The sequence below is a fragment of the Pieris brassicae genome, chromosome 9 (assembly GCF_905147105.1).
Source record: "Pieris brassicae chromosome 9, ilPieBrab1.1, whole genome shotgun sequence".
Classification (NCBI taxonomy): domain Eukaryota; kingdom Metazoa; phylum Arthropoda; class Insecta; order Lepidoptera; family Pieridae; genus Pieris; species Pieris brassicae.
Window position 1 is genome coordinate 4,401,860 of NC_059673.1, and position 17,430 is coordinate 4,419,289.

At 34.0% G+C, this 17,430-nt stretch overlaps 1 protein-coding gene across 6 annotated transcripts in view; it reads right to left on the reverse strand.

The window, feature by feature from the left end:
* LOC123714023 (kinesin-like protein Klp10A) overlaps positions 1-17,430 on the reverse strand; it is a 39,377-nt gene that overhangs the window by 13,167 nt on the left and 8,780 nt on the right. For all 6 annotated transcript variants that reach the window (XM_045668019.1, XM_045668023.1, XM_045668020.1 and 3 more), the window contains exons 2-3: positions 12,159-12,349; positions 6,647-6,683 (exon numbers count right to left, since the gene is read on the reverse strand). In XM_045668019.1, coding sequence (XP_045523975.1) covers positions 6,647-6,683; positions 12,159-12,349 — 228 coding nt within the window. The remainder of the gene's footprint in view (positions 1-6,646; positions 6,684-12,158; positions 12,350-17,430) is intronic.

A 17,430-nucleotide genomic window follows, 5' to 3' on the forward strand; every position in this document is an offset into this window, starting at 1 on the left:
ACTAAAAATAACTAAGACACGAGATTATTTAACTCTAAACCCTTGCGTGATCCAAGGATTCATTCTAAAATGGTCACAACGAAACTATATCGATATAATGACCGTAGAATAAGACGTCAAAACACGAACTAGTCCACAAAGGACTGAATTGGAATCAATTTGATACGATTGTTTAATCTCCGTTTAAAATTGGATATTAATTGCCTACCACCACTGGCCTTTTGTGGGGCGATGAAAAATGTAGCGTTGACGTCATAACATGGATCAATAGTGTGACTGATGCCTTGGTCTTGTCTGTTACATATGTCAGGACACATAACGGGTTCCCCGGAACTGGTTGGACTTTAATACCAGTTTGAAAGACTAATTCATTCACAAGTTCATTAGCTTTAGTAGTAATACATTTTTGATATAGAAATAGAATTAATGAATAATAATATTGACAATGTATATATATTGACAATGTATGATATATACAATATTTATTAAGTTCGAACTGTCTATAAAGTCGACTGATTTAGAAGCGGTATTCATTAATCAATGCAATAGATATAGATATAAAAAATCGATCTTGAACGTGTTGTTTTTAAATAGTTGATTGTAAGTCAAACTTTGATTGCATTATCCGGATATAATAACCTTATCAGGAACCTTGAATGCACGAATTAAGCAAACACACTCTTGCAACGATATCAAAATGCAAATTTTTGATGAAGATAACAAAAGTGTTACAAGTTCATCACACGTGTCAATAAAATGCTAATTTGTGAGAATCGTAAAATACACGCTTAGACCATAATATACTACGAAAGCAAAACTTTACACCTGTCTTGGTCTTAATATAATATATTTAATACAATAATTTTAAAAAAATACATAATTTTTATCACCCTGCAGTAGACAGTTTTATTGGCTAAATATATATATATATATAATAGTATCCTTCCGTGCCTGGCACACGTTGTCGAATCTCAGGTCTTAGAATAAGATTCAGAGTCGGAACTTATTGAGAACACAGTGGTTGCCTGGAAGTGATCGCTCGAAAGGGATATGGCCGCCAGTTGACCTCCTTTTCATTTAATTATGTACAATTTTTATATTGTAATGTAACGAAGTGTTAATAAATAAATAAATATAGTGCTAAATAATTTAGTTGAAACCTTTGTTTCAGTATTATTTTAAATTTGAAGTAGGCGTGCAGTTAAATGCAAAAGTAATATTTATAAAGGATTAGCCCTGTTCCACGCAGAGCACTGGCCTATTTCCACGACAGCGATCTGATTTATTACGGGAAAATCAGCGTGAACTTTGATAGTGCACTTGGGTCTTCATTTCTGATTTAATTCATAGCGATATTTCTTTACCTGATGAAACTTTCTATTCGAAAACTAAACTACGGATACATTCGTGATATCAGAGGGTTACGAGGGTTACCTAAACCTAGAACCTAATTATTTGTTTCATCGATGACCAATATCTGAATAATCCTTTTACTCACATACAATAACTTTATTTAACAAAAACATTGACTTTACCTAAATTACAATTTCATTAAATATTTAAATCATGATATGCGGCAGTGTGTTAGCGCTGGTCAATTTGAGCTCGAATTGACTGCATAGACCTTTTTAAATGTCCGTTGAGTGAAATGAAAAAGGTCTGCTATAAGTCAGTTCCTGTAAGGATAGTTCATCTTTTTGTAAATATTTGCATTGTTTTGTATGGCATATAAACTTCCGCAGTAATCTGTAATGGTAGCTTACTTTGGTTAAAATAAAAGTTTCGATAATATAATTTTTAAATATATTTTCCGAAGAGACTTGCATAATGTCGATAGCTTATCTAATTTCCATTTAATCAATGCCAACGTGTCCATTTAATAGATCTTCAGTCGTTTCTCCTACGTGACTTTGACTAACAAGATTAACTGTAACAGAATTGTTACATCAATGGATAATCTTAAACTCGATGTCGTGAGCGAGCACTTAGGCTTCACAACGATTAATAATGAGCAAATAAGCTTTTTTATTATTAAAAGAAGACAAAATATGTATATAAAATTCGACAAGAAAATCATCATATCGCTTAAATTGGTAATTATAATAATAAACAAACAGAAAATGCCCGTTTTTTTTCCCCTAAAAAAATTGTTAGAACTATTTCACGCAGACGAAAAACTGAAACACACCGGACACTGTGCCGCCACACAAAACTGGACAACTCTTATAATTTCAAGAAATGTATGCAATACAGAAGAGCATTAGGTTTAGATAGTACCAAATTGTGAAAAGAAGATTATAACCATGGAGTTACGGTAGCACAAAGCAATTTATAGATAATCGTGGGAATTCGCAGGTCGTTAGCATGCGCCCACGCAGCTTGACGACCTGAATCACGGAGGTGCGAACTCAATTTCTTTACTAGATAAGATAAGTTTTTGTTTAGGGGGGTTTAAATACACTTTTATTATTAATTGAACGAGTCAGTGATAATGACTTAACTTACTTTTAAGGATACACATGAGTGTGACTAAAAATGTCAAAAACCTATTCAATCTGCTACTATTACTGATTATCGTACTAAATGTTATAAACATATCACCAAGAACCTATCATAAATCCTGCATAAGAAAAACCTTTGTCATTACCGGGTGATTACAGCTTAATCAACCGAGAAATTGTCAGTCAACGTATCACCACAAACGTTTCTCAATGAACTAATCACATATGTTATCACTTTCTTTACTATGGATTGAAGTTCCCTTCACATGGTGATAATTTTTTTCCAATTTAATCAATTATTTCACGAGACTGTCACTTTCTGAAATTAACCATAAGGAACTCTATCACAAGGCAATAGAGTTGATACTGGGGGAAACATTTATGTTTGATCGATGCTTAGGAGCAAAATTCGATGACAAACTTCAATGGTGACATCACAACATTAGTCACAACGAGAATCTCTCAGAACTTACAGCCTGTTGTTGCCCGGCGTTGCTTCAACGGACACTTTTGGTACAACGCTGGCATTTTCCTTTACAATTTAAAAGGAATTATTTGAGGAAGGTCAGGTATGCCACACCGATCCGTTTACTCCGGCATGGCATTCGGTGCCAGACGGTGTAGTGGCACGCGGCCGACCGCGTACTGTCCCTGCTCGCCCCTTGCAGCCTACACTTATAGCGAACAGTAAGGCTCGACTGACCGCCCCACGATATACACCCCATAACGCCATTATGGTATTATAATGAGGATGTAATGCGTATTTGTCGCCACCCCAGGAAGACCTGGCATCTGTGAGTGGGACGGGAATAGGTTCAGAAAGGTCATCGAAGATAGCAACTACGTTCTTTCAGCATAAAATATTCCATTCTACTGATAATGATATTATTGTTGTGTTTTCAATAAAATAAAACCTATATAGACAGTTGTATTTATTGACAGTAGGTATTGATTTTTTTGGGTTTTGCCAATATATAGAGAGGTTTTAATATTAATATATAAAAATATATTAATATTAAAAACTTTGCACATCATTTAATGAGCTTTTGTAACCATATGAAAAACGTGAGCTTATGTATATTTAATTTTCTTATTAACGGAACGAGATTATGGATATATTATTTACTCAACCTCTGCCTACGGACATTTTAATTAAATCTTACATGTTTTGAAAATTTCATTAAAAAAATACTGCATGGATTAAACGAAGTCTAGAACAAAATCAAGTGGGGTGTTAATGACGTAGCGAAAATCCTAGTATGTATTTAGTGAGAATGATGGCATATATCATGTAAGGAGAGACACAAAGAACAATAAAACTAAGATAGTCAAAGTAGCATACGACCATAACAGTAATTAGGATAAAGTTAAACTATTAAGTGGCAATAAAGACTTAGCTGGATGACAATGTAACTGATTTTAAAAGATAAGACAACTCATTTACAAGCAAATTTCACTATCATTGTGGGCATCTTAGTTTTTAAAACTAAGAATATATTCCGATATAAATGACGGAGCTGAGATGGAGGACAAATTTCTGATGCTAAGCGAAGCAGCCACAGGTATATTTTATAGCAAATAATTTCAAACAACATACGCAGTCGGCCTTCAAGTTATAAACGAATTTTATGGAACAATTCATTAGAAGTTCGCGTGTCTTAAACAATATATTTTTAAATTATCCATACTGAAAGATTTTAAGTATGAAGATATTTTGAAGACAATAACAACATCGTTGCCTAGCAACAATAAGAGAAGCTATCAGATCACATCGAAATCCGTTCTCAATATATTAGCAATAGAAGGAAATAGATGCATTACAATGTACTAGAAACACATCCGTGAAAGCTCAATTTCCTACGATAATATTAAAAAGCAAATATGAGCAACGTTCATATCAATGTCAAGATTATATTAGCAGTTAAACTGGCCTTGACCTTAGCAGGATGTGAGCCAACGGCCAAGATAGGAAGTCTCCTTTTTTTCATACACGATATTAGGTTGCATTCAAAACAAAAGAATGTTAAACAGATACATTAAAATGTTTTAAAAGTCTTATGTACGTCTCTATGAATCATTGTTTCATACTTATATGCCCGTGTATGCATAGTATCATATTTACTCCAATTGCAAAGATACAATGAGTATAGTATTCAAGTATTCCCGTACGTAAGACGAATATGATAAATATATTCCTGAATATATTTTGTTCGCAATCTTTCTCAGAGGGAATAGAATATGCAAGTGGGACAAACAATGAGAGCGATCTCAGAGGCCGTTGCCAAATTAACAGTTACGCAACGCAATCAATTAGAATGCGTAATACAGGAGGAAGTAACTATGCGAATATTAAACAATAGAATAAAAACGAGCACAACATGCAAAGATAAAGACTTAACAAACTATTCACGACTAAAACAATCCTTTATGCATTTATTGTATAAGAGACGAATAGCCCCGGCCTTATAGCTTGAATTTTTCAAACATACTTAATAGTTTGAAAAAAATACACATTGGATAAACAAATTCCTAACCTATCACCCGCCCTCTATAATTGTTTCTAACACACGAAAATCATTACATTGAGCGATTTCAACGTTGTGATTATCGACATCATGTCAGGTCATGACACGCAATAGAGCATTGCACTTAGATTCAGTGATCAATTTAATAAAACTGCTTTACAAAAATTTTAAAGCAATTCGACACTTCCATATTCTAATAAATGTACCCACTAACCTAGGTAAATTTATATCATATGTATATAAGGGTCTCAGGCGGTAGTTTCGAAAGAACTCGCGTTGGCTTTTAGAAAGGTGGATGGAATTTCCACATCTGTTAACTATTTGCTATAGAAATACAGTATCACACACTTTGAATACTATTCATTCCTAGTCATGTACCACCCGAAGGAAATATGGGTCCTCAGTAGAACATTAGGAGATTTCAGTTGTCACATCTTATGTGCGGCGAATGCTGTAATAATATATCCAATCGTTCCAATTCGACAAGAGACTTCATCTTACATTTGAAGTCCAGTTTCACACAATAATAAATTACTTTTCAAATAAAAGGATCGTTGACCTCCACCTATCACTACGATCTGAGAATTGCACACTTCCATGAAACGTCTAACAGTACATCACTTTCTTAAACTGAGCGTTAGATAAAGACGGTGGATCGCGTGATTGAATACCACATGCCTTAGTGCCCTGATTATGAAAGTTTTATCAATATGATTGTGATACCAGAACTTGTTAATGTGCTAAGATCTATACAAGTTAAGAGTAACAAAACCCTAAGTATGTAACTAACTGTTTAATCGATTGCCATCTAAAATTCGCAATATTAGCGTGTTTGTCAGATTCAAGGGGGCATTAAAATGCATGTCAGAGTGAATGTAGTGAACTAAAATTGGGACGTGTACCTCACTCGTATATACATAATATTTAGTTTCTCATGTAAATAAAATATAATTTTTGTAATGAGAAATAAAGTTCTAAAGAAATAAACATAAGTATTTAATTACAACCACCTACTTTATTGTAACCTTTGAACACAGTTAAAGAAACAAATATTAGCTGCATATATATTACGGCTGCAATTAGCCGTTCAGTTAATAAAATAAATCAATCAAAAAAGTGTAGTAACCGTATCAATAACCGTGTACTAAACAAAATAATTTAAATACAAACAGAAGTAGAACGCGCAGACAAATAAATCAAAAGAACGAGTCATGCTAAAATAAAAGCTAAAATCGACAATGAGCCTTATAAGCAGCGGATTCCGGTAAAAACCGTTATGATTTTAGCGAAGCCCGTCTCAACATATATCATTTTATTTAACGGACATACACTGACTCACAGAGGATACTACTCTATTTGTACAGTTACGTTACGTATGAACTAAGCGAATTGAGGACTTGTTGGATTGCAATTGATTACAGTATATTACGCATCGTGTTTCATAAAGTATTATTAGTAGAAAAAGGGTAAAAATATTGTATCTGACTGAAATATCAATGTTATGCTGAATAATTGAATTTATTTAATAAAAATAGTAGATAAACGCCAAATAAACTATGGATAGCTATAATTAATTGAAGCATTCAGCACAATCACGTACCAATAAACAAAAGTACTTACCCTTCGTAGCCACTGGGATGGATTGACGCGTCATGTCCTAGAAACAGAAACAATATTGATGATATTACTCAAAACATAATCTACAAAAGCAAAAAAAGGCAAAATAAGCTTGGGACACGGGAGCTATTTACACGAGCGTTAGAAACCTTTAAATTCTAAAATAATGTTATGCTAAGTTGTAAATTATATAGAAAATCCCGCATAGAAAAACGTAATTACATCAAAACGACTTTCTGTTTGATTTTTAATGCGGGTTTGTTTGTAAACACTTTCTCCCTATTCATAAAAACTTAATCAGCCTTATTACACCAATTTTATTTAGCTGCTCGTCTCTGTTAGTCAGATTTTATGAACGCTGTGATAAGCATTGTTTATTATATGAACAGGAGGTAAGTGCTATAATTATCTCATCAGCCATGCATAATCACGGCTTTTAGTATAGCATAATAAACTCGCACGCATACACAACTATATTATCGACTACAAGTATGACTAGCTAGCTATCTTCATCTAAATATACTTTATACAGATACATACATAACTTATTCACCAAACATAATGAAACATATATATTTAAGTATATTAATATTTCAAAAATGGCCTTCTAACGGATGGATAAGTCGAAATGCATCATCGGTCGACAAACCCCACACGCCGACAAAATTAAAATATCCTTTTATAAAATCATAACATAGTGAGATCAATGAAGACCAGGAAATATATAAAAAATTGAATTAAGTGGAATAAAAATTAAGACTACGTTTTTACATGAACACATCAAAATAAAAAGTCCTAATCACAGGACTCCCCTAGACTGACCGTCTAGAGAGAATGGAAGACGATCGGAGTGACCAGAAAGCATATCTGGGAATGCCAATTGCCCGTCAGATTGATCAGATATCGCTGGAAAGATCACCGAAGATGGCGTTCTCTACGGAGGCCAAGACTCACTTTGGGTCGAAAGCGGAGTAAATAAAATTAATATTCATTCACAAGGCACACAGCATATTAATTAGAAACCTTCATTTGCAAATGAAATGGAACCGTTAGCTGTGCTTAGCATCACTATGGGTAATGAATCAAGTGACGCAACTAGGGCGGCGGGGGTGGCTCAGCAATTTCCTTGTGCGCTTACATTGCACATTTCCTTGGCGAAACAGTTATAAATACTATATTCACCGTGTACTTGTGTTCACTAAGCGGCGTAAATTGAACTAACATTAGTGGTATTTATTTTTGATATTACTAATGGTTATCGTTACTTGGAGTTGTTATTAAAAAACTAAAACAAGTACAGAAACCCCCATAAAATTCCCCATCATAAATATAACCACAATTATGTAAATTTTAATGAAAAGAATATCTATGCAATGCGCAGAGGCAATGAGAACAACTGATCGTGGTTGGTAACACAAATTCAGATGATTAGGTGGCCGTTCACCAACCAGATGAACCGATCATGTGAAAGACTTATAGCTTTGAACACTATACACTATAGGAGAGTCGCTGGACAGAAACCGGTGCGCTCCTGATTTGCCCTTGCTGACTACGACGCTCAGACATGAACTACCAACGGAGAGACAAATGCAAGCATAGGCTATTGCGATTTGAATGAAGTTTTAACTTGACTTGTCCTATATTCTCTGAAGACATATTGGATTCGATGGCTTTGTCTTGCAGCCCTCGAATGCAATATGTTTTTCTCGACAGCATCTCGCGCGATGATTAATGGTGGCCTTGACCAATAACCACTGCCAAGGGGTACTTCTTCTTACTTCTTTCTAAGACGAATGTGATTTTAAACTACTTCACGTATTTGAATGCACTGTATTTATAAGCTCTAATCTTTGTTTGGTAAGGTATAAAGGTATTTGTTTAAAGTAAACTAATAGGTATTTATAGTAACCTAAATCTTGTAAAACTACAAGTGTTGAAAAACCCTTGACCTACATTTCACACAACGCAGTTTACATATAAACATTATTACTAGCTTTATTAATAGAATTCTTACTTTCTATAAAGCGTTATTATTTGTAACACACTTAAACAATGTACGCAAATGGCGACATGCAATGAACAAGATTCCACTTCTACTAATTCAGTGTCAAAAGAACAGTGGCTACACCAAGTTTGACCTTTGGTGTAATAATATATCAAACGGGAGCTCGCAGATCTATATAAAATATTTTTACGAAGAATGCTTTGAACAGGATCACAAGGTGCGCTGTATAAACTAGATTAAGTCGTGTTGGCACCATTTACTCAACAACGATTGGACCAATTTTAATGATTTTGTGTTTTTGAATTTGTCTTCTTCCGGAAAAGGAAGTGTTAAAATATCATATTCGTTAATAAAAAACACATATCTAGTCGTTCATTTGTCATAAATTGTATAAACAAAAAAAGCTGATTTTTTTTCAATATAGTTTTGAAATATTAAATCTGCGCATTCATTGATCGTTTGTACGGACGAGGTTCGTCGGATAACCTAGTGTTCTTATGGTGACGTTGTTTACTTATTATAGCTACTTTGATTTGATGCACTGCTGAACGATGTCTTGGTGCACTGACCGAACATCTTTTAACCAAGACGTTTACGACCAGCGCACTTACTCTGTAAATTCCACAAGTTTCGATGTAGTTCTTTCAATATACGTATCGCTAATCTCGCAACCTTTAAATCGCGTGGAACAAAACTTTCTGACATTAAACACTTCAGTCAAATAAATATAAGGACGACAGTTTATAAATTTAAAATAAGTAATGGTAATGTGTTTAAATTGTTCATACGATACGATAAGAGATGTTATTTAAAACAACAAAGTGCTTACATTTTCTTCGAATAAAATGAAAAGTATTTTTCATTGTTCGGAAATACAAGAGCCCGAAGCAGATATATGACAGTTTTAAAGCCACTTTCGCTTTGAATGCTTTGTGAAATTTAAGTCAGTAAAATCTACATTTCCTTCTTGCACACGTTTAAATTTAAAAATATCTTTATTTATGTCAAATGGTAATGGTAAATACTTATACAATTAATCGACTGTCAGATCGAATCTATTAATGATAATAAATTACTTTATCAATGTTTCTTTTAATTAGTATTCTCACCTAAAATTATTCTTTCGCTGGACATCATTGCCTTAAATGATCGAAGGCCTTGACCAGTTGGAGCTATTTATAATAAATTATTAATATTTTAATTAAATTCCCTTAAATTTTTATAGAACAGAAACTTGTTTTAAAACAAAGATTTAACTTAAAGCCATTGTGTATAGAAATATAGTTTAGTAATATATTTCATACATTTCTCTTATCCATCGGAGGCTAATTATTCCTTCAACAATACTCAATTACTTCGAGAAAGGTTCTGCTTCGTACCGAATGAAAAGCCATTATATTCTTCTTTCTTTTACAAAAAGTAGTGAAAGTTATACACCCAAAGTACCAATGGGTAAATACGACGACGCGTCGTTTTTGTCATCAGCCTAACAGATATTGGGATAATATTATGCTATGCTACAAAATTACAGAGTACCGGCGCTGATAGGAATTCAACTCAGTTGTAAATGTAATGATAAGGAACAATTTTATTATTCAAAAGCATTATTATGAAATACTTAATTAAATACAACCTCAATAGTACAATGTACATGAATCTGCCGATAGATTTTCTCATATACAATACTATGTATTGTCCCATTGAAACATAATCACAAAGAGTAGGAAGCAAGCCCATTACCTTCTATAACTGGTAGTCCATGCCAATATACTTGAATAGCCATCGCGAAATGGGCATGTGACTCATGGTTAAAATGCAAATATAGCCTTTATTGCTTTGTAGCAACGGCTTACAAAAACAACCTGCCGAATCCAAATATGGATGATATACTTATATAGTATTAACATAGCCCGATTAAATTTATCGTTCTCCCTGACACTTTTCTCGCTTGATAATTCTATTTTAGTGTCTTTGTTTGCGTTAGGCAATTGATGCCGAAACTGTCAGTTTGTTAAGCCTACCCAGTCCTATTCAACTCTCATTTATCATATAGGCTTAAAACGTATTTAGGAGACCTTATTTTCTATATGTTACTCTAATATTCATATCTACTTAACAATCAACTTCATCACGAATGTGATTTAGTGCAAAAACATATAGAAAAAAGCCTCTTTTGTGCAAACCATAAAAGCAACAAAAGTAAAAGTGGTGTATTGCCTAAAATAAACAAAAGTGCGTCGGACTGCACGTCCGGCGCGTGCAACGACCAACGTGCTAATGAGTGCAATTTGCAATACCGATCGTGAGTTTCGCACGGGCAGCGTGTGGCCGGAGTCCCCGGTGCCTTCGCCCTCGCCGCCATCACGCAGGAACCCTCCATCATCCGAGGACGAGCCCGACGGGTCCTTACCAAACACGTATCAAAAACAGTGCAACTTACACAATCCTTCCCATCCAACTGCATAATAACGGACGAGCGAACACGCTCGAGCACTAAGTAAAAGTGAAAACTGAAGTCACTAGTACGAAGGTGGAAAATCGATGCGCGCTTCCATATACGAAGGTCATCTGGCCATCTATTAGACCAGTACGATACAAAGTAATTAATGGAAGAACTATTTTATATATATCTTTTGTTAAAACGCACGGGCCTATAATGATTCGGTTATGTTTGATATGTTTTTTATTTACTTCCGTATCCAAATCTACTGGTGACTTTTGATTTATGAAAAGTGATTCAATGGTTCCCTAGGTAACAGTGCGTAAATGCGTAGTAAATGCTCAACAAGCTATGACTCTACGTGTAGTACCTGCCAGGTTATGATGAATGGGAACATGTCTACATACTCCTGTGCTTAAAATGTATCACACGATCACAATGTCCTCGAATAATGTACTTGATTTATCATTATTATTAGTCTGAAGGACTACAACAGGTCCTTAAGGACCGGCATCGAAATCGGGACTCATGCTTGCCGACGCTTTGGCGTCCATTAGCAACATGCTTCGATACCCAAACAATGCGGGTGATCGCAGGTTGGTACAATAATGGCCTGATTAATCAATAAATGCTTCATTATCGCAAAATTGGAACATTCACACAGCTAAGTGCAAGTCATTGCTCTACAGTGCAAAGACGGAAGCTAGGAAGGCATAATTTTTCGTATGCACCTTCGGAAGTGTTCCTAATCAACTAAAGAAAGCAAGGTCATTACGAAGCGTTTATAATGCAACGCTGTATTCATATTAATAAGCCTGACGCAACCGATGATTATGAATACTAGTTATAGCTATCTGATAGTTTTTTCAATAATTGACTTTTTTGTTTCAAGTGAAAATACAGAATACATCTTTGACATTTGTTTAGTTTAGTATTTTGTGTATAGATCCTGGACCTCTGTTGCAATAATTATTATATTAAATTTATACCAACTATCATTAGTGGTGTAATTTCAACCCGGGAAGGGTTGCGAGCACTAGGGTTGAAAGCATACGGTGGTAGCAACTTACCCGAGTCAATTTATTAGGCGCTGGCTGCAAATGCGAAGTGTTTCTGGTACCAACTGACAATTCCGGATTGAGGGCAAGGATCGCGTCAATCTCCACTTCCTTGCCCTTGGTTTCGCCTTTCTCGTACCATTCCACTGTCACCGACCTCGCCTCCAAGTTAAGCCCGGAGACGATCGCTGAGTGAATGCGGCCTGGAATTAAAAAAAAAACCCGTATATTAGATTTAAGTTTACGGACTAACTATTTTAGGTGAAATTAGTTTTTTATAGATATACTACTATTACTATGTTGTAAACTTCTATGGCAAACATTTCATGTTTCATATGGCTGCATTAGCTGTAGTATAGTCTCTATTAAACGTTATTTTCAAAAACGCTTTTACACTACGAAATTGCGCTCTGAAATACCTTTTAGAATACTTCGACACAAACGGTAATCTCTCCTATATTACAAAAAAATTAAAACAAATGATATGGTATTGTTATCTTTAAAGTTACGTTACACATACATACGTTTAGTATTAGCAATAAATACGACTAGTACCTAGACTTATGTCTCTGTACGAGGGAAAACGGCTAGACACATTTACACAAACGTGCCCGGGATAATGCAGAGTCAATAATTGCAGACTATAGAAGCGTTGGTTACAGACAAAATGCTCGTATTCAAAAGATGAGTAAAAATGCTTAATTACTTAACACATAATTCTTTATTTAAATTTCTTAGTCTTGCAAAAGACTATTATAACAACAAGTTTCAAAAAACCTTCCCTTTGTTTTTTAATTTGTTCAAGTACACTGTCATATATAAATGGTACTCCTCGGAGTCATTCTCTAAACTAGAAAGATACAGACGAAGAGATAATGGCGGTCGCAGCATTTCCCGCTTCAATATACTCTAGTCTATACGTTAAATCTCACGATAATTAAAACAAATGATATAGCGTTCATGCTAATTAGAGTTTTTATTATCTGTGGCGCATGTAAAGTCATAGGGACAAGGTCGGCAACCTCCGACCACCTGCAGACGTTATAGCTTAGGTAAACTCCTACAAAGGGATCTATTACGAGATGTAAACAGTTGTAAAACAGAATCCCCACGTCTAAATAAAACATGAGCCTGGCTTATTGAGATGTTGAGATTTGAATAAAATATCTTTGAATTTGGAAATGTTTGTTTTACGTAGCAAATTATATTATGCATTAAGATACATTAAACAGGTGTCTTTAACGTACAAGTATTTGATATAGAATGACGTCAAAACAGGTTCACACCAAAGTATACAATATGAGAATATATGTTTAACCACTAGACGAATATTGCTCCAAATTACGGTAAGTAAAAATTCAAACGCATCACATGAACATCCACTGGATTATCGAATAAATATCACCATGGTTACGCTCCATGACCTAACGAAAGTGGAACGAACTTTTCGCAAAAACTAATCGTAATGTGCACTTTTTATTAACCAGATAAAACAGCTATAAATCAAATAGTATATGTTGCAATGGATCATAAAATTCTCAATGTTCTTGACCTATATGAGCAAACAGACTTAACCATAAAGAAATAGATTCTGCTTTCTTTAAAAAAAAAACATTCTATATTAACGAATAAAACTTAGTACCTACTTAAAAATATTTTTCGTTTTATTTCTGGTTGTACACGTGCAGACATTATATAAATTTACACTTAAGAAACAACAAGATGGTACCAAAAAACTAATGTTATTTTTAACGTAACTTTTAATTGAGTAGTTTTAAGTTCTGTATTGAGTTGTAAGAAGCTGCTTTTGGTAGCCTTATGCAGTGAAACCCCGCTCATATACATCCTATGTCTTCTGTAATTTACAGATATGAAACGATGCTGACATTCTTGTGCAAGCATGGTCCCGGTTTGACAGACCACCAAACCATACAGACTGTGTGTATGTCTTTTGAATGTGTTGCGACAATAAGTAGATGAATTGGCTTAGCTATGTATAATTACCTCAAACAAAATCGTAACACAGTTGCATTACGATTTTAAAACATGACATGCTAAGTACCATTAAACCTATTCAAGGTTTTTAACCTCGTTTTTTCGAGATAAAAAAGTTCTAGATATTTACTTATTTAGACAGTAATCACTATTACAACTCTATCAATACGTCAAAACCTTGACACGACTTCAATTAAAGAAATTAAACTCCGTATTTTTGTAGTTCCATTTGCTTTCACCAGCAAACTAACATTCTAATTGGAAACTGCGGTTCAGTACACCTAGTTCATTCATTCACACCTAGTTCCTACATAAGTCAAAAGCTTATGCTTACGCTATAAATAAATGATTGCAGCTTCTAAATAAAGATCTATAGCGAGACAAGCGAGATTTTAATTTGGCATTTTCTGTTATACGCAGAGCAGTGTTGGCTTCAGCGTGCGACTCTGATCTTCGAGGTCGAAGGGTCGATCCCCGGCTGTGCACTGATAGACTTCCTATGCACGCGTTTTACACTCGCTCATACGGCGATGGTAAACATCGTGAGAAAACCGGCAGGCCTTAGCCCAAAAGTTTAACAACTTGTGTCGCATACAAGGCTGATTGCATCTATTAGAAACAACAAATGATCACGAAACAGATACAGAAATCTGGAGGCCTAGACCTGAAACGTGGTAGCGCTATCTTTTCTTTTAAATACCGGATCGTTATATTCAAAATACTACATAAATGTATTTTAAGGCTGGTGTGTTCTAAGGGGCCGTAAATAAATTTGTACGGCAATAATATTAGCACACCTATATTTCTCGCTCTACTTTTGTCTCGCTTAGGATATCTTAATTATGTATTAAACGTACAATAAATGAAGATGGAAGACTAATTATACGCAGAGTCAAAGACAGCTTGTGGAAACAAAAGGCGCATAGACTCAAAATTAAACAGTCGAAGTAAACAAATACACCAATAAAACCTGATCCGTTTCAATCGGCACTTTCCAAAGCACGTATCGTATTACAGGAGGCCAAAGTACGCTGGTCGTCTGTTACAATTTCATACGGTGTCATTGACCCCTTAACGCATCTCCGCGCTAATTATATCGTGCTTGGCAATGCGGTGACAAATTTCCGCATATCCCCAACGCATGAAATCTATTATATTTTTTCGCAATTCTAACAAATCCACATCTTACTAGAAATATTAACCGACAGACAAGATTCAAAAAAATAAAGTAAAATCTCAGCGAACAAAATGAAAACTGTAATTAAAACGAAACACGAGGTCGTGATAAAATATACAATAATCACAACGAAGGATAGCAGGGTTTAGTTAGAAGAACTTAAAATGAATAAGACTTGAAAAACTTAAAAGTTTAACGTATTTCAATTTTAAGCAAATTGTGTGAATTATGCACCAATGAATTATCAAGAACATCACACTACGACCGAACTAACACAGGTGGAATCGCAGAGTATAAATCGTGAAAAAAACATTCTCGAATAATATTTTTAAATGCCAAAATCATTACAGATTCGTGCTGTGCAGTTTAATTAGTCGAAAGTCGATAGTAAAATATAATAGCTAGTGAAATCCTACAAGAAGTTTGTAATTACTGCAACATTAAACACACAATATTCAACAACACCGACTCCAGGACTCTAATACCAGTTAGGATAGATCCTGAAGATTAGCAGCCAATTTTTCCTTAATTATATAAAGTAATCAATTGATAAATTTTATACTAAACATCTTATATATCGCGGTTCAAAGATACTTTATTTCTCAAAGAATTACATTCACTTAGCGAGAAAATTTAGAGTAGGTTAGTTATGTACATGAGTTATGAAATGATTTGAAAATAAGTTATATAAAATAAAAATATTAGTTTCTAACAATATGTACAATTATTATATATACAAAAGTGCAGGTAGGACGCATTGATGTTACAACGTGCATTATGTGACTATCGAATATAAATAATTTCTTAGACTCTTGTTCACTGATAAAAATAAATGCCAGAATGCCTTTTTGATTTTTTGTAAATACATATTTATATTTAACTTGTACGATTTTTACATAGATTTATATATGTATATTTTTATTATTGTTATTTAATATGTATGTTGTAAATTATATGTACTTTTAAAAGTTTTTCAACTGATAGATGTACGCAGTATTGTAAACGGAAGCTAGTTGACTGTATCGAGTCTGTCAAGTAGAAAAAGCAATTCAGACGGTCAAGTTCACAAGATGAGTATAAGAATCAACCATACAAACTAGATGAAGCGACATTATGATTACAGAGAAACTTTTACGCAGGAAATACCTCATATCGTTATATTTAGGATTATAACCCAACAAGCTTACTTCTTCTATCAGCCTACTGCCCACTTATTTTTACACTCATATTAAAATAGTCTCATCTGGGTATGTTTAGAACATTTTAAAAACCAAAAAAAAACATAGTTTAAAAAGTACTTATGTAAATTAATATACAATTCAAATTCTGTTAATTTTCATAAAATTTAAAAAACTTCATTCTCGTCAACAAAATATTAAATTTAGTCTTATAGGCTCAAAAGGAGTACCTGTAATGGTCTTTTAAATTTATTAAAATTTATATTTATTCGATTTTTCAACGGTACTCCAATAATAAATAATTATTTTCATAAGTAATCTTAATTCACGAATTTTTTTTAAAGACCTTAATAATTTAAACAAAATAAATTTAAATATCAATTATTTCGAAATTCCTAAATAATCGTCATATTTTTTTAAAATATCAAACAAAATGCAAGAATATAAATAAATATTATCAAAACGTTATGTCAATATTAATACCAGTCACTGGTTTAACTAATCGCTGTATTGATATACGGAAGTATTATAAAATTTCCTAGGTCAGTCAAGGTCAAACTCGAGATACAGCGGTCCTCGCCGTTAAAGGGCTTTCTTGCTCAGATCAAATATGGGCTGAACAACCATATCAATTATAAATACATCGGCTACAATTTGTCTAGAATGCAATCGGTTATGGAGACAAATCTTTTTGGCGTTCACGGATTTACGACAGCAGGGCATGGCAAATTTACAACGAAATGATATTAATTTTGTTTTATTTTGTTACACAATCAGCAATTTGAGTCGATATTCAAAATAATAAATACTTGAATATAAATTAAAATATATATACATCGGATTATAGTGCGCTTGCGACGTGTGTTGTTGAGTCACCACACTCGTGTACCGGTTAAAACCAGCTAGACACAGACATGATATTATTCAGGCTTGT